The sequence below is a fragment of the Lagenorhynchus albirostris genome, chromosome 10 (genome assembly GCF_949774975.1).
Source record: "Lagenorhynchus albirostris chromosome 10, mLagAlb1.1, whole genome shotgun sequence".
Taxonomy (NCBI): Eukaryota; Metazoa; Chordata; class Mammalia; order Artiodactyla; family Delphinidae; genus Lagenorhynchus; species Lagenorhynchus albirostris.
In genome coordinates, this window is record NC_083104.1 from 84,183,645 (window position 1) to 84,207,899 (window position 24,255).

The window sequence follows — 24,255 nt, forward strand, 5'->3', positions numbered from 1 at the left end:
AGGATTGGCTGGAGGGCTAACTTCAGGTCAGTAATCAATTAAATAAAATTGGATTTAGTGGAGTGGAAGTTTCTTCCTCTTGCCCTTTCCAGGAAGAATCAATCTCATTAACATGTTCATGCTCCCAGGACTTTTTTTTTTTATCTCCTCCTCCCTTTTTCAATTGAACTCATTAATGACACAGAATTTTTTTTTGAAGCTATTCAGTGGTTGGAGTGGCTGGCAAAGCTTGTTCAGGACAAGCTGTCTGCACAGCAGTCCTCCCAGAATGGGCACTCCTTGGGCAACAAGACTGAATTGATTGCTTTCCTACTTGAACAGACTCAGTCCCCAAGGCCTCTCTGGGCCAGCCCCTTCTGGACCATAAGATTGCCCTCAGACCCAAGGGCACTAGGGGCACTCGTTTCCAACCCTCTGCTCCTCTGCTTGGACCTCTGAGGTCCCCAGAACCCACGAATCCAGGCACGCTGAGCCCCTTTCCCACCCACTAGCCCAGCAGGAGGACGAGGAATATGGAGAAGGGTGGGAAGAGGCCAGGGTGCTGGGAACATACGCCAAAGGCCTATTTCCACCCGAACGTTCGTCTCTGTAAGCCTGGCCCGACCATCCTGCTCAGGTGTCTGCTAAGGGACCGTCAGCATGCTCTCATAGGAAGCTACAGAAGCAGACCTTCTCCCAGAGTGCATCCCTCCAGCCAGGAGTCTTAGGGGGCCTCTGTATTAATCATGCCTTTTTATTTTCTGTAAATATGATGCACTGACATCTTGGGGCCTTGCTGACACTGGAGAAACTGCCCCTCCCAGGGCTGGCCAATTCCTAGAGATAGTAAACAGCATCTGTGTGCCTTTCATTTGCAAATTAACCAATCCAGAACCCACACACTCACCACCTACCTCCCCACTCAGGGCCACTATTCCCCTGCCCTAATCACTCCAGGGCCAGGTACCAGCAAACTTGGGACGGCCACCGTACTCCAGAATCCACTGAAATTATTCAAACTAACCAATCCTAAACCTTCTTGCCCTGCCTTGCCTATTCCTTCCCACAGAAACTATAAGCACCTTAATTTTTTTTTAAAGCAATGACTTTATTTTTTTTATTATTATTTTTTAACATCTTTATTGGGGTATAATTGCTTTACAATGGTGTGTTAGTTTTTGCTTTATAACAAAGTGAATCAGTTATACATATACATATGTTCCCATATCTCTTCCCTCTTGCGTCTCCCTCCCTCCCACCCTCCTATCCCACCCCTCCAGGTGGTCACAAAGCACCGAGCTGATCTCCCTGTATAAGCACCTTATTTTATTGCACTTTGCAAATGTGGTTTTTTTCTTTACAAATTGAAGGTTTATGGCATCTCTGCATTGTCAGATGATACATTTTTAGATTAGCACTTTTTAGCAGTAGAGTATTTTTTAATTATGGTATGTACCTTATTTTTTTAGATATAATGCTATTGCACACTTAGTAGATCACAGTATAGTTTAAACATTACTTTTATGTGCACTGGGAAACTGAAAAATTCGTGTGGCTTGCTTTATTGTGACATTTTCTCACTTTATTGCAGCGCTCTGGAGCCGAATACGCAATCTTCGAGGTATGCCTGTACCATATAGACTCTTGCCCATGTTCCCCCCCACCCCCCCGGCTCCTCAGAGGTGGAAGATGGGGTGTTGGGGGTGGATGAAATGGTGAAAGGCGTCAAAAGGTACAAACTTCCAGTTATAAGTCATGGGAATATAATGTACGCCATGGTGACTGTAGTTAATACTACCGTATTGCATATTTGAAAGTTGCTGCACACAGTGGGGTGCTGCTACAGAACCTGGCTTCAGACCATGTAAGATCCCCTGTGCAGTAAGCCATTGATGTCTCTGTCACAACAGGTGGAAGACATTACGAAAGGCCTATCCGAGTTGTCTAGTAACGCAAAAACAAACAGCGTTTGGGGCCTAGAAGAGCTGTGTGCGCGACATACAAGACCCCCATGGACATTAAGAGTGACCAAGGGATCCACTTTGTCGGCCATGAAGTTCAGGAATGGGCCGATAAGAATGACACACACCGGCATCTCCCCCCGCCTCACAACCTCACTGCTGCTGGGCGGTGAATGAGCTGCTTCAACAACAGCTGAGACGGGAAACCCGCTCCTTCAACGTGTGGACACATCCCAGGAGCGATCGGCCCAGTGCTGACGCCATGTTAACCCAGAGGCTGCTAGTCAACGCCGTTCAGGTTCAACTGTTGACCACTGAAGGACCGTTGCCAACTGCTGGCCAGGACGCTAACTCACTTTTGCCCTCGCCACAGGCTCTACCCACAGGGGAACACATAACATGGCCCTGGGACTGGCAGGTAAGTGTGGTTTGGGTTTGCTGCCTCATGGAGAAAAGGATTAGAAAGAGACTAAAGAGTTTTCACCTGTCTCCTACCCAGCCCCACCTAAGAGCACTAAGGTAATTAATCCGCGCCCCCTACTGGAGAAGGGCACCATTACACTAACCCTGCAGTTATGGCCTCTCCAGTATTCGGCACTGGCTGTGGGGACTGAGGGTAGACAGGCCGTGGGGTCCTGCAGGCCAGGACAGAAACCACGGGCAGGGGTGGTGGTATCTCATGCTGTTACTGCTTGTATTTTGCTCAATGGTCGTCATCTTCCCTGTATTGTGCCTGTTAAACACCTTACATTTCACCCCTCGTCTGAGCAGAGGGACTCTCTTCACAGACTGGGCAACAACAGTGGCCTCACTGTGAAATGAGTTTGATGGCTGGGTCTACAGGGAGGCGCCGTCATGGTCCTCCTCTGGCCCCTCCATGACCCGATAAGCTCCTGACTCCATAAGTTTGCCCACGTCTTGGCCTCCTGATTCTCTTTCGCTGCTGTTGTCTGTATTGCATTTGTGGTAGCTGGTTGCAGTTCGCCTCTGTGTACCTGACCCCTCAGAAGAGGGACAACGAGGAAGAAGGATGGGCCAGGACTGTAAGGGTCGTGCAGGGTGTTTAGGGATGGAGTGTATGGTCAGGTCGCTCAAGATGGCTGTTGCTCCCTGCACATCCCCTGCTCCACCGACACCTGAGTCACCTCCGCCCTACTCACAGGAACGTGCTTTCCCCCTGCCCCTTAGGCCAGAATGGCTTCACCTGCTAGTTTATTAAAAGGAAACATCGGCCCTGGTGAGGGGCTGTGTGGGAGGTGCCCCGGCTGCCGGTTTCCCTGGTAACTGATGAGCCTAGCTAACATTGGTCAATTTCCCCTATAAATGGTAGACCACCACCCCCACCCCCCCCCACCACCGCCACTATAGGAAAGACTGCTGTTGTGTCCTGCTCGCTGGCTGCCTCACACGGTGGGGTGTTGCTCCAGGACCTGGCTTCAGATTTGTAAGCTCCCCTGACCAATAAGCCGTTATGTGTCTGTCATTGTCTCCCGGGTCTTACTTAGGTCTTGAAGCTGGGCAACTGCAAGGCTTGCAGGCCTGCGGGGTGCAGCCCAACAGAGTATTACAGTGGAAACTAATTACATTGATGTGTACAGTTACTAAAAATATTTTAAAGACAAATTTTGATTTAAAAGTGAATGCTTTAGAGGTGAGTGTGCTTTAGAGGTGCACGTGCTTTATCTATTAAATAACACGATCTAACAGGATATCTTATAACTACCATAATTCTGAGTTGTGATGTGTGAAGGATGTCTTGCAACACCTGCAATGATTGTAAACTGGTAGGAAAATATCCCAAGTGTTGCTAATACAACCGTGGCTTGTTGCATATCCTCAAACTGAGGGAAATGCTAAATTGCAAACGACGTTAAAGAAAATAAAGATGTAATTTTCACGATCCAAGTTCACAGATGCCTTGAATCCTACCCAGCCCTTGGCCTGCAGGTTAATGACCTTGTTTAGAGTTTGGGAAATCAGTGGCAGGTGGACAAGCTGGTCTCTTTGGACTGAGTCTGGCTTCAGCTCAGGGGCACTCTCCAGGAGCCCAGCAGTCCAGGCCAGCAAATCATATCTTTGTTAGCAAATGGTCCCCCCTGCCCTCTGGCCTGGAGTGGGGGAAAAGCCATGCTTTTCCTTTGCAATCTTGGGTGATGAGGGTACCATCAAGGTATCTGGGATGGGATAGAGCAAGCTCGGCAACCTTTTGCAAAATCAGTTTCCGCTCTATAGAAATGTAAGGGCATGGTGCTTCTGACCCCTTATCTCCGTCAAGAGTTGGGTCTTGTGAGTCCTAGATCTCTACAGTTATCACAAAGTTTGATTTTTGTCATTACTGGGCACGCCTCATGGTCACTCTACACTCATGAATCACTGGTATTGGACACGATTATTTCTTTTTTTTTAATTAATTTTTTTAGAGTATAGTTGCTTTACAATGTTGTGTTAATTTCAGGTGTACAGCACAGTGAATCAGTTATATGTATACCTATATCCACTCTTGTTAAAATTCCCTTCCCATTTAGGTCACCACAGAGCATTGAGTAGAGTTCCCTGTGCTATACAGTAGGTTCTCATTAGTTATCTATTTTATACATAGTAGTGTGTATATATGTCAATCCCGATCTCTCAGTTCATCCCACCCCCCCTTCCCCCTTTGGTAAGCATAAGTTTATTCTCTACATCTGTGACTGTATTTCTGCTTTGCAAATAACTTTATCTGTATCGTTTAGATTCCACATATAAGTGATATATGATATTTGTTTTTCTCTTTCTGCCTTAACTTCATTCACTCTGTGACAATCTCTAGGTCCATCCACATCTCTGCAAAGGGCACTATTTCATTTCTTTTATGGCTGAGTAATATTCCATTGTATATATGTACCACATCTTCTTTATCCATTCCTCTGTCAGTGGACATTTAGGTTGCTTCCATGTCTTGGCTATTGTAAATAGTGCTGCAATGACCACTGGGGTACATGTAATCTTTGTGAATTATGGTTTTCTTCAGATATATGCCCAGGAGTGGGATTGCTGGATCATAAGGTAGCTCTGTTTTTAGTTTTTTAAGGAACCTCCATACTGTTCTCCATAGTGGCCGCACCAACTTACATTCCCACCAATAGTGTAGGAGGGTTCCCTTTTCTCCACACCCTCTCCAGCATTTATTGTTTGTTCATTTTTTGATGATGGCCATTCTGACCTGTGTGAGGTGATATCTCACTATAGTTTTTTTTGGTGTTTTTTTTTTTTTTTTGCTGTATGCGGGCCTCTCACTGTTGTGGCCTCTCCCGTTGCGGAGCACAGGCTCCGGACGCGCAGGCTCAGTGGCTATGGCTCACGGGCCCAGCCGCTCCGCAGCATGTGGGATCTTCCCGGACCGGGGCACGCACCCGTGTCCCCTGCATCGGCAGGCGGACTCTCAACCACTGCGCCACCAGGGAAGCCCCCTCACCATAGTTTTGATTTGCGTTTCTCTAATAATTTGTGTTGTTGAGCATCTTCTCATGTGTCTGTTGGCCATCTGCATGTTTTCTTTGGAGAAATGTCTATTTAGATCTTCTGCCCATTTTTTGATTGGGTTGTTTGTTTCTTTGATATTGAGCTGCATGGGCTGTTGGTATATTTTGGAGATTAATCCCTTGTCAGTTGCTTCATTTGCAAATATTTTTTCCCATTCTAAGGGTTGTCTTTTCATTGTGTTCATGGTTTCCTTTGCTGTGCAAAAGCTTGTAAGTTTAATGAGTGGACACGATTATTTCTGATGCCCATGGGTCATCCTACTGATGCTGAAGAGAGTGGGAAGCAAGAGATGAGGGAGGGGGACGTCATCACCAAGATGCGAATTGTAGCCTTGGAAGGGAATAAGGTTACCTGGTGGTGTGATCAAAGCGAGAAGGTGGTCCATGAGGGGCCAGCCTCAAAATAATTTGATTACTGAGAGAACGGGCTTCCAGGACTGGCCAGGCCACAATGTGAATGTGCCACCAAAGGGTCAGATATCCCCTTGAACTCTTTTGATCTCATAAGTTGGAAACAGCCTGCCTTTACTCTCCCCTCTGAGGACCTGAGAGAAGACGGTGATCTCTTGACCCCTTGGATGGATGTAGGAACATCCCTAACATGAGCTGCCCCCTGTACCAACCACCTCCCACTCTGCAGGCGCTGTTCCAGGGCTCCCTCCTCCATGGTTCCTGCCATGGGTAAGGACCCTGTTCTATGGAAGAATCCGTGTACAGCACACCTCTGAATTCTCTGCAGGGATTCAGTGTCTAGGAGGTCAAAGCACATCTTCCCAGCAGTGGTTTTTCTGCATCCAGCCAGGCTGCTCTGATCACATGGAAACTAACTCGGAGTGTCTGCCACCTTGACAATATTTGTCTTTGAGATAATTCCTTCACACCTTAAGAAACAGGTTAAATGTATACTTTTCTTGTCAACAAAGACTTCACGATCACAGTATGGCAAGGAGGTGCAGAGTTGTGCCCAATCCCAAAGTACTGGGTTGGGTATGGATGCATGAAACAGGCCCGCAGTGTAAACGGTGCGTACACTGTGACAGCCTCATTCTGAGTTAAATCTAATGCAAGCTGAAATTAGAAAGTATGGATGTATCACGCTAGTTCTGTTATATTTGCCACCATTGAATAACGGCATGGATATTACCCTTGGAGGGATATCTAGTGTGAGAAATCTCTAACGGGGGAGAGCATCTAATTCATAAGAAATTTTTCCTTCATCAAAGAAGCTACAAATTCAAGGTGTGATTATGAAACAAGGTAAAAATCTGACCTTAGACTAAGGAATCTTGAGATGCAGTGTGTGGGTCTCACGTGCCTTGTTCTACATTTTGAACCTTGGCAATTTGGGGGATGGTGGCCAACAGTGATCAACATTCCAAACCCCAGGCAGACGACCCTGGCTCCGGGCAGATGCTGACGGATCCACAGAAGCCAAATTCATTGCTTTCCCATGTCTAGATGTGAGACAAACATCACATAGATCTTAATATACGTTAATTACGTTACCAGCAGATGAAACTGATGGCCCGTGTTAGTGAATCAAGCTTCTCCTGTGTTCAGCTTTGTGTCACATGGGGTGTGTGTGCAGCTATAGTTGCAGGGGGCTGGGAGGCCCCAGTAAAACAGCTCGCTGAGCAGTTGGCCCAGCCCCAGGCCTGTACTGTGAAGGAGAGGTGAGGCCAGGCTGCTTCAAAGCATGGATTTTTAAATTTTATTTATTAAAAAGAATTTTTTATAGTTTTTATTTTTTAAATTTTTATTAGAGTATAGTTGACTTACAATGTTGTGTTAGTTTCAGGTGTACAGCAAAGTGAATCAGTTATACATATACATATATCCACTCTTTCTTAGATTCTTTTCCCATATAGGCCATTACAGCGTATTGAGTAGAATTCCCTGTGCTATACAGTAGGTCCTTATTAGTTATCTATTTTATATATAGTAGTGTGTATATGTCAGTCCCAGTCTCCCAGTTTATCCCTTCCTCTCCCTTACCCCCTGGTAACCATAAGTCTGTTTTCTACATCTGTAACTCTGTTTTGTAGATAAGTTAATCTGTACCCCTTTTTTAGATTCCACATATAAGCAATATCATATGATATTTGTCTTTCTTTCTCTGACTTACTTCACTTAGTATGATGATCTCTAGGTCCATCCATGTTGCTGCAAATGGCATTATTTCATTCTTTTTTTATGGCTGAGTAATATTCCATTGTATATATGTACCATCTCTTCTTTATCCATTCCTCTGTCAGTGGACATTTAGGTTGCTTTGATGTCTTGGCTATTGTAAATAGTGCTGCAGTGAACACTGGGGTGCATGTATCTTTTTGAATTATGGTTTTCTCCAGATATATGCCCAGGAATGGGATTGCTGGATCATATGGTAGCTCTATTCTTAGTTTTTTAAGGAACCTCCATACTGGTCTCCACAGTGGCTACACCAATTTACATTCCCACCAACAGTGTAGGAAGCTTCCCTTTTCTCCACACCCTCTCCAGCATTTATTGCTTGTAGATTTTTTGATGATGGCCATTCTGACTGGTGCGAGGTGATATCTCATTGCAGTTTTGATTTGCATTTCTCTAATAATTAGTGATGTTGAGCATCTTTTCATGTGTCTGTTGGCCATCTGTATGTCTTCTTTGGAGAAATGTCTGTTTAGATCTGCCCATTTTTTGATTGGGTTGTTTGGGTTTTTGATATTCAGATGCATGAGCTGTTTGTATATTTTGGAGATTAATCCCTTGTCAGTTGCTTCATTTGCAAATATTTTTTCCCATTCTGTGGGTTGTCTTTTCATTTTGTTTATGGTTTCCTTTGCTGTGCAAAATCTTGTAAGTTTCAGTAGGTCCAATTTGTTTGTTTTTATTTCCATTACTCTAGGAGGTGGACCAAAAAAGATCTTGCTGCCATTTATGTCAGAGAGCATTCTGCCAATGATTTTCTCTGAGAGTTTTGTAATATCCAGCATTACATTTAGGTCTTTAATCCATTTTGAGCTTATTTTTGTGTATGATGTTAAGGAGGCTAAGGGGTTGGGTTCTGGCCCGGTTCTGGTCTTCAGCAATTTGGCTAAGGGGTTGGGTTCTGGGCTAAATGAGAGTCGGGAATGCAGGTTTCTAGTTGACTGTGTACCTTAGGAAGAGCAGGACTCCAAACACAGCAGTGACAATCCTTGAGGGTCTGAAACCTCTATTTCCTTAGCGCCTTATAGAGTGGACATGAGGGTCAGCCACATAATCTAGAGCCTCTACCAAGACCTCCCACTGGGCTCCTTCAACAATCTATAGAAGGTGTTGGTTAATGTTCTTGCTCTGAAGAAAAAAAGAGGAACAGGCAGAGAATGAACTCCAAATGGTTTCTACAGCAGGGCCACCACACCTGGGCAATGCTTTTAATTAGCAAGTAAAAAATGCTAAATCTTTTCATGGCCATCTCAATTTAGGATTTGCACACTAGGGGTTGAGGACAGGTGCAACATTTTTGAAAAATCAGGGCTGCCCTGCCTCCTTAGATTTTCTGTTGTAATTTTTTCATATATTTTCTTTCACAAAAAAGAAATGAGTCATTGTTTTCCCTTCAAGTTTGCAATATTTCCTCTGGGAATACTATTTTGCAAATGGAGAGTGTTAAAGTGGATACTGAACAGAAGCTGGATCACACGGGGAAACAAGCCAGCATGGGGCAGGATCAAAGGCATGAGAACATCTTTTCTACCACAGGTGGAGACAGGTGGAGCTCCCCATCGTAAATAACCAGGTGTCGGTTATCCTCTTCCTGGATTTTCAGTGGCCATTTTTTAATTGCAGTTTGACTTCTTTCCAACACCTGACACATGCCTGCCCAATTGCTGGCCAATGGCCTCTGCAAAGTAGACCCAGACCAACCAATGTTAAACTAAGGAAAAATACATTTGGAAGGTCAGCCTGCCCAATGTAGCCATACAACGAAGCGTCCTCAAAACAAAGTGATTCCTGGCTTTTTTGGCCCCTGTTTGGTATAATTGAGATGGGGTGTGAATTACTGATAGGCTGATTCTTAGTTTAGGGCTTGCACATGGCACCAGTAGGAAAACCATGGTCTGTAACTTAGGTGAAGATTCCCAGACCCCTCCTAGCAGTAGTCCGGCTCATCTCACAGTGCCTTGGTATTTTCTGAGCGACTCAGGCCCCCACTCCATCATCTGGCCCTGTCATTTGGCCTGAGTGGGCTCTCTTGGACACTCATAATATAACCTTTTGATGAATTTCATCCTTTGGCCAAAGGTGAGAGGAGGGCATGGAATTAGCAAGTTGCATTTACTGGGAATGTAATAGGTTTTTGATTATCTGGGAACCGTGGTTATTGTGGATTTTTGGAAAACAAAGTTCATCACAAGCCAATCCTCAGTAAAAAAGGCATTGGAGAAAGTCGCAGTTCCACTTGTAAAATCATTTTATTGGTATAAATATACATATGCATAAAATACCTTCAGCGCGTATGTAAGTGAATATTTGTGAAATGTCTTCAAAAGTAGTAGTTTGATTTTTTTACAGGTGTCAAAGTATTCTCTCTTAATCACACGTTAAAAGCTAATATGCAGACAGAAATTAAAGGCCTTCAAAAAACACGAATATTCATAAAACCTCATTCCAGTCAACTATATACATTAACCTGGGCACATGGTAGAATCAGCCACGGGCCTTTCACTCGGTTCTTAACTCGCTTGTTGATGGTATCACAAAGGTCACCAGACCAAGTTAAAATGTACAATTCCACATCGGGAAGGAAGAAGTTCCCCATGGGAGAATGCAAAAACCAGACCCAAGATCTAATATATATAATTTATACAAATTATTAGTGTGCTCTGTTAATATAATTACAGTGTGCAATTGCATACATCAAGAATAAATTGCTCTATCAAGTCAAGTGCAGATTTGACACAGGTACGTGCAGCAGTACCCCAGGGTCAGCTGGATGGTGTTACTTGTGAGTTTGTGTCCAGTTACTTTGTTTACCTCCCCAAACTCATCTTACAGGGCAAACTGTAGCTGCCTCAGAGAAATTCAAGTAGGGCCCATGGGATAATTGCTGGCATTCACTGAAGGCATATGAAGGAATGCATAGAAATCAAATGCTAAGGGTTGGGAGAAGATCAGACATGTGCTTTGATTACCGAGAGATGGATCTGTTTCAGTTTTGGTGGGGGGGGGGGGTGGGGAAGGACAAAGGAAAAAGCACCAAGAGAAGGTGCTTAGGAAGTAGGAAGAGGTGTTGCCCTTGGTTCCTCTCTGATGGCCAGCAAACGCACCCCGCATGGTAAGACTTCTACGTGGGTGACGGTTACACAAAAATAAACTCTTTTTCTGCTTCTTCCCCAGAGTCACTGGATTTGCTGCCTTGCTGGCCATCTTTACTGGAGGACCACTGCTTTTGTTCTTGACACTCCTGGGCCTGCTGGCCCCAGCTTCTCCTGGACACTGAAACAGAAAGGAAAGGAAGTCATTATAGTTGATGAACAAGAAGATGCCAGTGGCCTGAGCAGTAATGGGGTGAGATGCAGGGGCCCTGAAGAGTGGGAGGGTTCGGGATGAACTTGCTCAAAAGCAACTTGCCAAGTACATTTCAAGACTCTAGACAGAAATTAAAAACAAATCAACAAAACAAAACAGAAAAACCCCAGTCTATGAGAGGGTGAGCCTCTCATAGATGTGGTTGACCATCTGAGGGCAAGGACCCCAGGAGGTGAGGGTGTGGGTGGGAGCGAAGGGAGAGGCCAGGAAGGAGGAGCACTGAAGCCACTGTGCCCCAGGTGAGCTCCTCAGTCACAGCTGCCCCCTCATGCAGCACAGGAAGCAGAGCCCTGAGGTGGACCATTCAGGGTTGGCCATCCCTGCTTCAGGGACGGGATATAAGCAGAGGCCCTAGTAATCCTTGTCAGGGTTTTCTATGTCTTAGAAAACTTCAGTTTCACTCGCTAGGAAATGAATCGTCTTGTAGAGATGAATTAATACTGCCTATATTCAATCCTCTAGGAACCAGCCTCCAGGTAAAAGAACTGCCATTTTTGTTGCCTGTTTTGATCACATATAAATATGAAGGATCTGCTGTGTCTCTACAAAGCAATGAGAGAACAATCACCAGACTGAGCCTTTGTGATGTGTCCTGCCAGGCGCTCTGTTGTTCACAGCTACGGGGTAGGTTCCATAAAACTTGGAATCGGGATTTAACCCAAATCTTTCTCCAAAGCCCATGTTCTTTCCAACTAGATCATAGCTTCACTGCTACTATACCTTGGGAAGGGTTCAGATGCCACACTCCAGCATGACTGTTAAGGGTTATTAAATATTACTCACCAAGTCTATTGTAGAGACACCACTTAAGCTAAAAATACCGAACCCATGCACTTTGTGTGGCTTGAAAGAGTACGGCTACCTCACCCCTCAGAAGTTTAAATGATCCAACCAGGCACGTAGTCCTGGAAAAGCAAGAGGATTCATTTGATTCTTCTAATCATTTCGATGTTAGCATTATGCTAAAAAACTCATCTTGGATAATTAAATGTTTACTCTGCTAAAGAATGGTGTTTCAGGAAGTGAAAGCTCATGAAACCTAATAGTCAAAATGCAAACATAGTAAAGTACTTCTCCTGCCACTCCTGCTGTCAGGGCCAGATTCTGACCTCTAGACAATAAAAATTTAAGCTTCGTTAATTACATTAAATTGAAATTACTCAATTCTGAAAAGGAATAAACTTTCAAATCTCACCATACAAGTAAGTAATTTTTAAAAATTTTTTGACTTCTTTTTACCCAACAGCTTTGAGCAAATTCTCAGATGGAGGGGAAAAGCAATGAAAAAATGATATATATTTTTATTTTTTAGCTTGCATTGGGTAAAAAAATTAAATGTGTTTGTTTGGTCCTTTGAAAGTTGTTAACAAGCCAGGTTTTGGAAAAGTAAATAATTTTCTATAAATAGTTTGCCCTTTATTACAAAGCCAATTTGATAGTATTCAATAAGACTCAAAGTATTTAAGTTCTCAACTTGTGTGTGTATTATGAACAGGAGTTAATAGAGAAAATTTATCATATTTTCATCTTGAAATACTGTGCAATAAATAATCTAACCTCATAGTAGAGCATTACTAGTGAAAACTGCTAGGAAATTTTATTCATTCATTTTAAAACTAAAGTAAGTATTACTCAAAAATTTCCAACACTACAAGCTCTAAGGAAGAAATAAGTATGGTGATGCATTGCTCATTTGTTTTCAGAGCAAACATATTAGCTTTTATTCTTAGATTAAAACTTTTCATCCTTCCCAATATTTTAGGCTTCCTCGAAATCCCAGGTCTAATTGATGTTACATGATATGACATCAGACTACTCTCTAAAAATGGAGAAATTCACGCAATCAAATATGTTTCTGTCACAGATAAAAACGGAGAACCCTGGACCAGGGCTAAGCGAAACTGAGAGAAATCCAACACAGGAATCTTCCCTGCAAAAAGTAAGATTGTCCTTTAGCCTCCATCCAAGTGACACTAGTATTTGAGTCCTCCAGGGATGGGGAGTGGGCGGGGGGCAAGTTAACAGGCTGGTTTCTGAGTTGGTACCAGTCATGAAAGCAAACATTTTAATTTGTCCGACATAGTCACTGAGAGGAATAATGACATGCTCTTTCTGGGGGACTGTCAAAGCAGTTCACTAGGGTGGTACCATTATCTAAAAATTTATTCTAAACATATTCACTGTCATTGATTTAACTCTACCAATTGGGAATGTGACAATGAGTCTAGTACCAGGCTGACATTTTCTTTGTATCATAGGTAGGCACCTTTCTTGGATAGGAAAACTGAGGCATGGTGAGATCAAGGAACTAGTTGCACAACTAACTTTGAGTTTGGAACCCAAAGCACACAGTATTAGTCCAGATCACTAGTGCAAACAACTTTGTAGGGGGAATGTTCTTTGTCAGGCTTGTTTTCCAGCCTTTAGGCAGCATTATTTGATTGCATGTGATTAGGATGTTAATTACAATTATATTGAAGTAGGTTCAATATTTCTGAATTTAGACTCTTAGGCAGCCTGCTTTAATGTGTGAATTCTTACATTAAAGAAGTGCAGTAAAACAATCTAATTTCTTTTATACTGTAAAGTGCTGGAACATCTCTATATATGTCTATACACATATTTATTACCGTTCCAGGTACCATTATAAAAGATACCTGAGTAAGTAAACAGGCAATGTATTCAACAGACACTCCATGTATATTCATATCCTATCTACAGTGGCGATAACTGGCCTAGAGAGGCTCAAATGTGAAATCTGTCATTCTTGAAGATGATCTGATTTTGCGTATATATATATATATGCAAATACATATATATGCTAATTTTAAAGCTTCTGAAATGTGCATATAAATTCAGAATTAGAGATTCATATAAAAATTTGAGCTTTTCTTCATTTTAAGCTCCACTGACCTCCATATTTCCCAGGAGAAAACATTATGATGACCTTAAAATAATACTCAGTAGTCGGCCCTGGTTTCTTAATACTTTCTGGCAAGGGCCCAAAGTGCCAACCAACCATTAAATTTCTTTTGAAGAATTCACGTAGGGGTAGTAGAACCCAGATCTGGTGAAAAATGGGGAACAGAGCACTGGCTTACAGACAATAATATTTGTTGGCTATAGGCTGAATTATGGAAGAAGCAAGTGATATATATAAAAGGAATCTCACAATAAGATGGCCTGTACAAGTAGAATACATTACAATGCATACAAAGCCAAAACCAACTATTTTCTTCAAGAAAATAGGACATACTCTAATGAAAACATCACAGCTTATGAGTAAACGTAGCGAGGAAATGATATGAAATGCATATCACTTGATGCAGTTACAAGTACTTCCAGGAAAAGAAAGTAAGCATTTTACCTGTCACATCAATATTAAAATAGCCACACAATTAAAACATAATAATCATGATAAAAATAGGTAGCATGCTTTGAGAACAATAGCCTCTGTTTCACGCATACATTTAGGAAAATAAGAAAGCTGTTTTAGCATAAACAAAGCTGTTCTTAAAGAAAAGTACACACTGTGGTTTAACAGAATTGCTCTGCTGAACGCTATTGGTTAACCAGGAAACTATGCAGAAAGACTGCTACGCAGTTCTCAGGGGTGAAGACAAGTGCTGGGAATCGGCACTAACAAAACAGGATTAAAATATTATACATAAAATTACTTTAATTGAAGCTCCCGTAAAAATTACATTTTTGGTTTCCTGTCCATCGTTCAAGAAATCAAGGCAGCAAAGCAAATCAAGATGGTCCTATTGAATTCCATCAAAATTTGATGCAGCCCATCACAAAGAGGTCATGAAAAAATCAGAGAGACACAGAAGTTCTCGCCTGTCTAGGATTTGGCTTATCTCTGGCTTCATCTTAGTTTAACTCAAAGCCTCGCTGGCTGATCCAGTACCATGTGGTACTGGCAGGCGGGCTCCTCGTCTGTGTGTTGTATAAAGTGCTCTAGTGGCCTCTCGAAGAAGGAACATTACTTTGTATCAGGGGTGCTTTGTTACTAACAAGTGATATGAGTCAACTGATGCAATAGTTCAAATGTAAATTTCCAAAAATCTAGAAACATCTATGTAACCTTGGGTGTCCTTATCAAAACTTCTGATTTCATATACTCTAAGAATTAATTCTCTCCAGAAGATAAGTGTCTTAGGTGTTCATTTATGTAATTTTTCTGTGACTTGAAGACAACTGATTTTCTTAGAAAATCTCTTGCAGGGAAAAGAGTTACTGTAATCGTGTGTCTATGAACACACCTACCACAAAGGAAGTACTTTAAAAGAAGGACCAAGCTGGTTGGTTTCCTCTAGGGCAAGTGCTACTCGGCCCAGACAGAATGGTCCATGCGTATCTACAGACTACGGACTTCGCTTTATGTGGTGGGCATGTCCTTAACTCCACCCTGTCATGTGGCTAGTGTGCGCCGGGCCTCCAGGCAAGTCAGAGTACATGGCTCATCCAACAGTACTGGCCAAGAAGGCTGATTCCAAATGCTGTTGCTCGTGGGGGGCTGGTAGATGTTTTCTTTGTGTTTAAATCTGTCGAGGAAAGTCCTCAAAGACAGTAGTTCCTACTTGAGAAATCATAACTCACTGGGCTACTAAGCTCTAAGGTGGGAGAGGTTTATCATCAATAATCAAGTGCTAAAGTTTGAGAATGGTTTAGCCTTTTAAAAATAAAGGGAAATTATCCCTATTATAAGGTCACTTCCAGTGCCCTTCCCTCTTGAGGGATGTGGGGTTATGGCTAGACTGCGTGGCTGTGGGCACTTTATCCTTGGAGCCAAGACACTCATATGTTAACATCATATGTTAACCTCTGATAGTTTTACAGAAAGAAATAAAAGCCGCCTTCTAAGGGATAAAGTCCCTTAAGGAAATTTCACATACCAGAATTTTGTATTCTTTTTCTTTTATGATACTAAAATTTCCTTTAAAAGACTTTTCAAGTCATATTTATAAAAAGTTATTAACCAGGGAGATGATGAATGGTCATAGAAAAGCCATTTCCTCTCTGAATCAGCAGTGCTTGTTCTAAAATTTCCCATTGGAGACGAAAGCTGATTTAAAATCCGTCTCCTTTTTCTCTCCTAGGACTGTCCTCACCTGAAAATAACTTTACAGAATTTACTACAGTGTCAAACGGCAGAGAGAAGTTATTGAGTAACTGCTGTGAAATAGTATAAATTGTTCCTAGAGGTTGAAAAGTTAATTGGTACTTTTCCTTTCTTACTAAAGGGTCATAAAATGTCTGCTAAAAGATCACGTGCATCCTTCCCTAAAAGAGTGTAAGGTAAGGTGTTAGACCAACATTCTCTAAAGGGTAAACTGTGCTACTCTAAGAATTTCTGACCCCATCCCAGTTGAAATCTAAGAGAAGAGTAAAGAGAGAAAGGGGGAGAATAGGAGACATGACCCTGAATATAAAAATAAACCTCCAGGATCACAGAAATTTGAAAGGACAAGTCACCATACTCCAAAGTAACTTGATCCTCCTCATAAGAATTTCTAAATTTAGATTTTTAAGTCAATACTTTTTGCCCCCAATGGAAGGACCATCCCGTTGCCATTTAGAAAAAAAAAAAACCAGTTTATGAATAATCCCTGACCCAGTCCCAGGATAGAAGTTACTCAATTAAAGTTTGTTTTTGTTAGTGCCAGTTCATAAGCTTTGGGACAGTGAGGGATGATAATTGAAGACTCTAACCATTTGTTGGCTGTGACCTCCTGTGCCCAATTGCATTCACTTCCTCTTCTGCAATGGTGGAGTACAGTTTTGAAGGTCTTTTCCCTCTACTGGAAGGCTTGCCACTGTCATGATCTGAATGCCTTTTGTAATAATCTCCTCTTTGCACTACTGAGGAAAAGGGATTCATTTTACCCTTTGTAGTAGGCAAATAACATCATGTTGACATTAGTATTAAAAAATATTAATCTATAAAACTTAAATATCAGCTTACCCACCCCACTTAAGATTCAAGGAACCTCCAGTGTTGGTCCTGAACAGATATACCATTATCTACAGAATTCAACAGCCAACATTATGGAAATGTCGTGCAAAATGAGGTGAGCGCTGAGTCTGCCCCCAAAAGGTACTAATAAAAAGGCCCCCACATTACCATTTCGATCCTAAGATGGATTAACGAAAGTCACATTCACTATGGAATAATCCAGAAGAATCACAGCCATTTACCTGTTTCAGAAATGAGTTGGGCACGCTAGTCCAAAGGGAGGCACAGAACAAGGAAATGAAGTAACCAGCATGAATCATGTACAAGAAAATAGGAATGAGCACAGCAGGAACATTTTTCTAAAGAAAAAGAGAGGGCTCACAAGGGCTCTCCTTCCTGGGCCAGCTTAGTGGACAAGCTGAAAAATAAACTGAAATCAAAATATTACCACCTCAGACATGTACAGACCGTGCTCAGACCTCACCTAGATTTTCAGTCCAATTTCAGTATCAAGCGACACCATCAGAATGATCTCGGTGACTAACTTATCCTGGATGCCAGAGGGGAAAGCAGTGGTCTCCCCGGCTCTACAGTCTTTAGCTGGAAAGATGGGGTCACGAACCATCCATAGTATTTGCTGCTGGGGGGGAGTGAGGAAGGGAATCAAACATCTATCCCTGAAGCTATGAAGCAACTCATTCATTCCTAAGTTCCTGGGGAAAGAACACCTGAATTTTTCAAAGCAGCAACGAGCACACGAGCAGCATCCAGTATTTCACCCGCTCCGTTAACCAGAGGCTCCATGGTACGTGCTGTTACTCAGGAGGCTGGCGGGTGACTCTAGGCCTTGTCTGATCATATAGCCAGGCGTCTTAGAAAACATCATTTTTCAAAAATGTTAAGCAATTATTTCTTGTTCAACCTTCTCCCCCTTTCTTTTTAATCCTTCCATATTTCCAATGGCTTTTTGATGAGGTGAGCATTCCTACTTACCCCTACCACCCCTCCATGCCTCCCTATTTCTCTCCAACAAAATTCTCTCAGGCATTTTCAAAGCTTCCTTATAAGTAAAGATGCAAAGTCAGCAGTGGCAGAAAGAAGGGCAAATGAGGGGTGGGGCTGTGTGGTGTGAGTGGTCCTATCAGGACACTCGCTGGCTCCAGTCCCTCTGACCTGGCACCACCAAAGTTTCCTCTTCCTACACCGAGACTTCCAAAGGCCGTGGCTGTAACACCAAGCCCTGTATTTACTGATTACCCCGTGTGAAATGACTATACGTGTCAGCCATTGTTCATGGCTTTAGTTTCTCTGACAGAAGTGGTCTGTCAGCTTTGGTCAAAAACCCCACCTTTTTAAATGTATAGCCAACAGGTGAGTGAAGCTTGCACCCACCAAGGAAATCTGCAGAATGGAGATGAGAAAGCAGGCTGTGTTCTTTTTCATTCGACTCCCAATTAACAAAGACAGTACTCACAAACACTTTCTATGAACTTCAACCCAAGACCATCATGAAGAAAAGAAAATGGCCCAAGGGAGGAAGATGTCAGAGCGGTCAAAGAATTCTAAAGCATCAAACAATAAAATAAAACCAAGCAACTCCAAACCACACTCAGAGCTATCTGGACATGGGTGATGATGGCTCTAGAATTTCTTTACAGGTGGGGCTTAGAGATGGCAATTACATTACACTTTATGAAGGACAGAACCCTAAAGGCAACTGTGCATTGAACAGAATGGGAGGAGTGGGGGAAAGACCTGGTGGGGTGCGGAAGACGCCCCGAACACACCTCGCCTCCACTGATACCGACATTTGATCTGATTCTGGGAGATGAGATTCAAGTCCCGGGACTACCTTGTTCTGCTCCTACCTCAGCAAATTAGGAGGAACACACTGGTGCCATGATGCGCTGAGAGCATCCACGCAGATGACACACTTCTGAGAATGAGGCTCATCTGACCTCACGACTGAGCGAGCTAACTAGCCACAGGGTCTCCCAGGCCTGTGCGAGCCGCTCCTGAACCATAGCAACGGTGACTGACAAGGTGACTGACAACCAGGGGGAGCTCTTCTGAGCAGTGGTGGGACCTAGAAACCTACAGGTAGCAACCAAATGCGTCACAAAACAATGTGCGTGCACTTCTAACACACTGGGAGTTCAGGAGCATCTAGAGATGATTATTACAAAGATCTTTGGGCTGAGTGTCTCCATTACGCTTTTATTCCCTGTATATGGTCCTTCTTTAAGACCCAGTGTCACCAACAATGTTGAATCAAGTTTCTGAACAAAGTACTGCACTGGTTCCAAAACTTAATCCAAGGGACGCTGAGCTGACCGACAAACTCTAGGATATAAGTTGAGTCCAAGATTACTTCCTTCCGCTTGAAATGACTCTCCTTGCGGAGAGCTCACTCAGAGAAAACATGTCTTACCTTCCCGGGAAAACGTCCTGGGACTGGGCTGTGGGCTGCCCTGGCTATCTCTCTCCTTGTCCAAAGGAACCTTTTTCAGGACAGGCGGAAGAAGAGCGACTTTAGGGGAATCCGGGCTGGATGGAGAGTCTGGGATGTCCTCTACGGAGACACAAAGACATGAATCAACCTGTCTCACAAACTGGATTCCTAAAGCTATAAGCTGGGTTAATCTTTAAAAACAAATGACGAATAATCTTTTAAAAAGCAGCAGAGAATTTTTCTGGCCAAAAACTAGCTTCATAGCTCAGTGAAGTAACAAACAATAGAGAGAAAAATAATGAAAACTTACGAAGAGTTAAAATCTGTAGATGTGAATCTATCTTGCATATAGAATTTCAATTTCAGTGAGCTGGTATTTGAAAATTAAGACTGTAAGTGAACTGAATACTCCCTCTGCCTCAAACACAAAGGCTATTTGATTCTCTTAAAATGCGTGATAGTTATAACCCATTGCCTTTACCTGTTGTCAAATCCAGTAAAGTGGTCACCACATGTATATAATATATATTTGCGCTTTCAGGAGTGGAGGTGCACGTACCTACACACACATACTGAGATCAGTAAGAATAACTTAGAATCATGCACTTTGAGAACCAGAAAGGACTGTGGTGAGCACTGTATAACTGGAGAGATTGAATGACCTGCTAAGCTAAAAAGATGGCAAAATAGGTAGGATTAGAACTCTCGTCTCTTAATTCTAAAGGCCGTCCTGTTTCAGTCTAATTGAAAGGATTAACTGCATTGCACTCCTTTCTCTGCTCTATCACCAGCAAAGTAATTCTCAGTTTGGTGTGTGTGTGTGGGCCGGGCTGTGGTATACATAGACGGTAGGGCTGTGTGCCCATGACATGTTATTTACAAAAACAGCCCCACAGTTTGCCAAGCCCTGTTCTAAACCCTAAATATTTCACAGGCTATGGGATTAAAAACACAGCAACTTATGCGTTCCCTATTTGTGGCCCTCATCCTTAAACTGTGGCCTTCTGAAGGGTCGGAGCACCAGGACACAGCTTTCAGAAAGCTACACTGAGCCCTGTGAAGGGGTCAGCACCCCACGAGGCTGCTTTATCCATCCTGCCTCCGAGCCGTAGCCCTGAGCGCAAGGACAGTCCCTGAGTGGGTGACCTCAGGGCTGAATGAAGGCACCCTTCAGCCTTTGTCACTGTGGCAGGTTTCTCACGGCCCCTCCCGCACACACGCCCCCTCCACGTTCACCAGCCGCCCTGGAAACCAGCTGTGGAGGCCCGGTCATGGTGTCACTTCCTGACCAGCAAAACCCTTACCAGGCCGCGAGGCGGTTCTCGGTTTCTGCGGGATGGTGGGCCGCACCGACAGGCTGGGTTTGGGGGACTGCAGGAGGGGCTTCGGGCTGGTGGGCCTGCTGGAAAGGCTCCGGGACCTGGAGCCCGCCTCCACCTTGAGCTCTGCTTTGGTGTTCTTTTCTGGTGTTCCCAAACCGAAGCGGTTCTCTGGATGCACTTTAGGCAGTTTTAAAATGAAAATGGGTACAAAAAGCACTTCACTGTAAAAACTCAAAGGTGAAAAAACCCAGTCCTTTGAAGGTAGAGGTCTGGTGCAAGCTGCTATAATGGTTTCTTGTCATTTCTCATCAGATATTTTATTTAATTGAAGTATAGTTGACTTACAATATTATATTAGTTTCATGTGTACAACATAGTGACTCAATACTTTTATAGATTATACTCCATATATAACGTATTATAAAATATTGGCCATATTCCCTGTGCTGTACATTACAGCCCTGTATCTTATCGTGTACCTAGCAGTCTATACCTCTTAATCCCTATCTTGCCCCTCCTCCCACCCATCACCCCACTGGTAACCACTAGTTTCTTTTCTGTATCTGTCATCAAAGATATTTTAGAACAGGAACATGCCATTGTAGCATGTTTTTAGAATCAGAACACGCTGGTGGAAGACAAAAATTCTTGCTAGAAAAGTGGTGAATTTGGTGGTGCTCTTCCGATCACCCCTGACTATTCCAGAGATGACAAGCCTCATAGTTAATAGGGTACATGTCCATATGAGTGTATAGGGGGGAGAGCAGGCCTCAGTCCATGTGAAGCCATCAGATCTTCCTTAGATCTGGCACAAGGTACAGGTCTAACCGACTGCAGGTGCCTCCGTTCTGGAGCACATTCAGTTAGGGGTCTGGCTGCAGGTCCTGGGAGAGGAGCGCTGTGCCGATGCCCAGAACCTCAAGTCTAGTGAGAACCACTCCAGGAGTATCAGCTCATGCCCCGCCTCCATAGCTTTTGCTGCCTTAATTATCCAGATAAGAGGCAAAAAAGAGCCAGTTGAATATGAGTTTTAGCCCAACTCTTACCTTATGAAGATGCTAAAGCCAAACACAAGAACGTCAAACAGTAAAGTGAGGTAATTTCTGCACAATTTACAAGTTACTCGCCAGTGTGCATCTAAAGTATCTTACTCTCTTTCTGCACCTGAAAAGTCCAAGGGTCAAAGGAAATCGGATATTCACGAATATTCAAGCTGAAAGAAAAGAGCATCCCCTCATGTCAGTTAAAGGGCCTCCTCCCATATACCACGTATGGCCTATTTTTAAATCATCAGTAAAACAGAAACAGATTCATAGATACAGGAAACAAGCAGGTGGATTCTAGAGAAGAAACGGGTAGAGGGATGAGTGAAATTAGGTGAGGGAGATTAAGAGGTCCAAACTTCCAGGGACAAAATAAATGTCACAGGGATGAAACGTACAGCATGGGGAATACAGTCAGTGATTTTGGTATAACTTTGTACAGTGACAGATGGTACTTATCATGGTGATCATTTTGTGATAGAAATATCAAATCACAGTGGTGTGCACCTGGAACTAACACAGTGTTGTAGGTCAATTATACTTCCATAATTAATTAATTTAATTAATTCATCAGCCATGATGAACAGAACAAGGAAATGAAGTAACCAGCATGAATAATGTACAAATGCCCACAGTTTAGGAGTTCTTCTCAATGAAGTCTCTTCCCTTTAGGAAACAGGGAAAGGTGCCCTGCCCAGGTGCCAGGCTACTATGGTGGGAGGTGTCGGGCAGGTGAAGGGCTGCGGTCTTTTAGGTGAAAGCTGAGAACATGTAACACAGAGGCCCATCCTTGCTCTCCATCTTTATTTGCCTTCTGTCAGTCACATTTGAGGCATGGAATCAGACCGTGTTTTTCTTAAGGGGGTGACGGCAATGGCCTGACTTACCTGCCCCACCTCCATCCAACCGTTCTGTGCTGCTCAAGGCCAGGCTGGAAGAATCCTGGGAGATGGCATCATTTCCAAGTTTCTAAAAAATTCAAGTGCCCCGCCCCAAAAGTGCACAGTTTTTTAAAGTGTAAGAAAAAGAACAAAGCAGATAATAACTGGCAACAAATAATGGCTCCTTAACTCTACTGTCATTACACTGACTGTGTCCGACCTCCCCATCTCCCTGAGGCTCTGCTGCTGGGACAAAACCATGAGACATGCTCTGTTCTGTGTTTACAATCAGGGCTCTGGGGTCCAAGGTGCGGCCAGTTCCCTCAGGATGCTCCCCATGGACAGAGGGGCGGGGCCACAGGGAGCCAGTGGGCGTGGTGCCGTCTCTTGTTTTTCTGATTGAACACCTAGGCGGGCTCTGCAGCCCCCGAGGCTCCACGTGATGGGGGCACTGATATTCTAATTGTTTCCAGGACCCTCTCCAGATTGGGTTCCACTGATCTAAAAGCAGTGGAAACCTTCCCAACCTCAGTGTACAAAATAGGTAGGAAGGGGCCTGAAATGGGCAGGGTCTTCCCTGCCACTGAGGCAGAAGCACTAGACACACGTCTATAGTTTAGGAGAGGCAAGTATAAATAGGTCTGAATTAATTTTTTTTAAATCTGCAGGTGGGAAGAGTTTATGATGGCAAAGACAAGGAAGGTGAGATGGCGAGGGAGGAATCAGCCTCTGCCTTATGGGGCAGGAAGTCCACAAGAGCGTGAGGCATTTAGACACAAAAAAGATACGAAAAAACAAAAAAAAAGGCTAGCGTTTGCTCAGTGATACCCGAGAACCCTATTGGCAGAGATGACCCACACCTGCCTCCCGTCTAAAAAACAAAAAAAGCGGGGCGGGTGGACCAGGAGGCATGAAGATTCCTAAGACAGTTCGAGCTTCGGCCTGCCGGTTCCTGCTCAACTCACGCTTCTGACAAACCTAAAAAGCAAATATCTGCTGCCAGTTCCGAGCTTTAAATTGTTTCCGATGACACAGGAGAGATGATCTCGAGCACAGTTGAGATCTGCCTCGTTACAATCTGCCACAGCCGCGCATCCGCCGGGAGTGCCGAGGAATTTCTCAGCGAGCCTGTGAAGTTCCACTTCCACTAGTGGTGGTTACTGAGGTCTCAGAGGAAGTGTGTACACAAGTACCACAGCGAGAACGGCACGTTATTTGACATCATTATGGAAAAGTGACCCCAAGGAAGGGAAGCCCCGTGCCAGGGGCAGCACGTGGAGCCCTCTGAGTCCTGACGCAAGTCCGCAGGGCCAGGGGCTAGCCATGAACTGCCAGCCAAAACCAGCAGGGGGCGCTTTACTCCCCCCCCCCCCCCCCAGCCCCCAAGCCGTCTAGAGGCTGGGCCAAACCGGTCCTCAGATGCAGAGTGCCTGACCTAGCCTTTTATAGCTTCTTAGAAGGCAGGGGCGTGGGTATCCAAGCTCAGATAAAAATGATAAAGTGGAGTATTTAAACAGGGCCAGGAATGAAGAGAAGTTAAGTTTGTGCCCTGAGCGCCTTGCTTAAGGAGAAACTGCC

At 43.7% G+C, this 24,255-nt stretch overlaps 1 protein-coding gene across 1 annotated transcript in view; it reads right to left on the minus strand.

Moving 5' to 3' along the window:
* Positions 1–9,890: 9,890 nt before the first annotated feature.
* Positions 9,891–24,255, minus strand: part of CARMIL1 (capping protein regulator and myosin 1 linker 1) — a 318,449-nt gene continuing 304,084 nt past the window's right edge. The window contains exons 34-38 of the mRNA XM_060163549.1: positions 22,684–22,765; positions 20,736–20,939; positions 19,411–19,551; positions 16,736–16,885; positions 9,891–10,924 (exon numbers count right to left, since the gene is read on the minus strand). Of these exons, the coding sequence (XP_060019532.1) occupies positions 10,788–10,924; positions 16,736–16,885; positions 19,411–19,551; positions 20,736–20,939; positions 22,684–22,765 (714 nt within the window). The 3' untranslated portion in view covers positions 9,891–10,787. The remainder of the gene's footprint in view (positions 10,925–16,735; positions 16,886–19,410; positions 19,552–20,735; positions 20,940–22,683; positions 22,766–24,255) is intronic.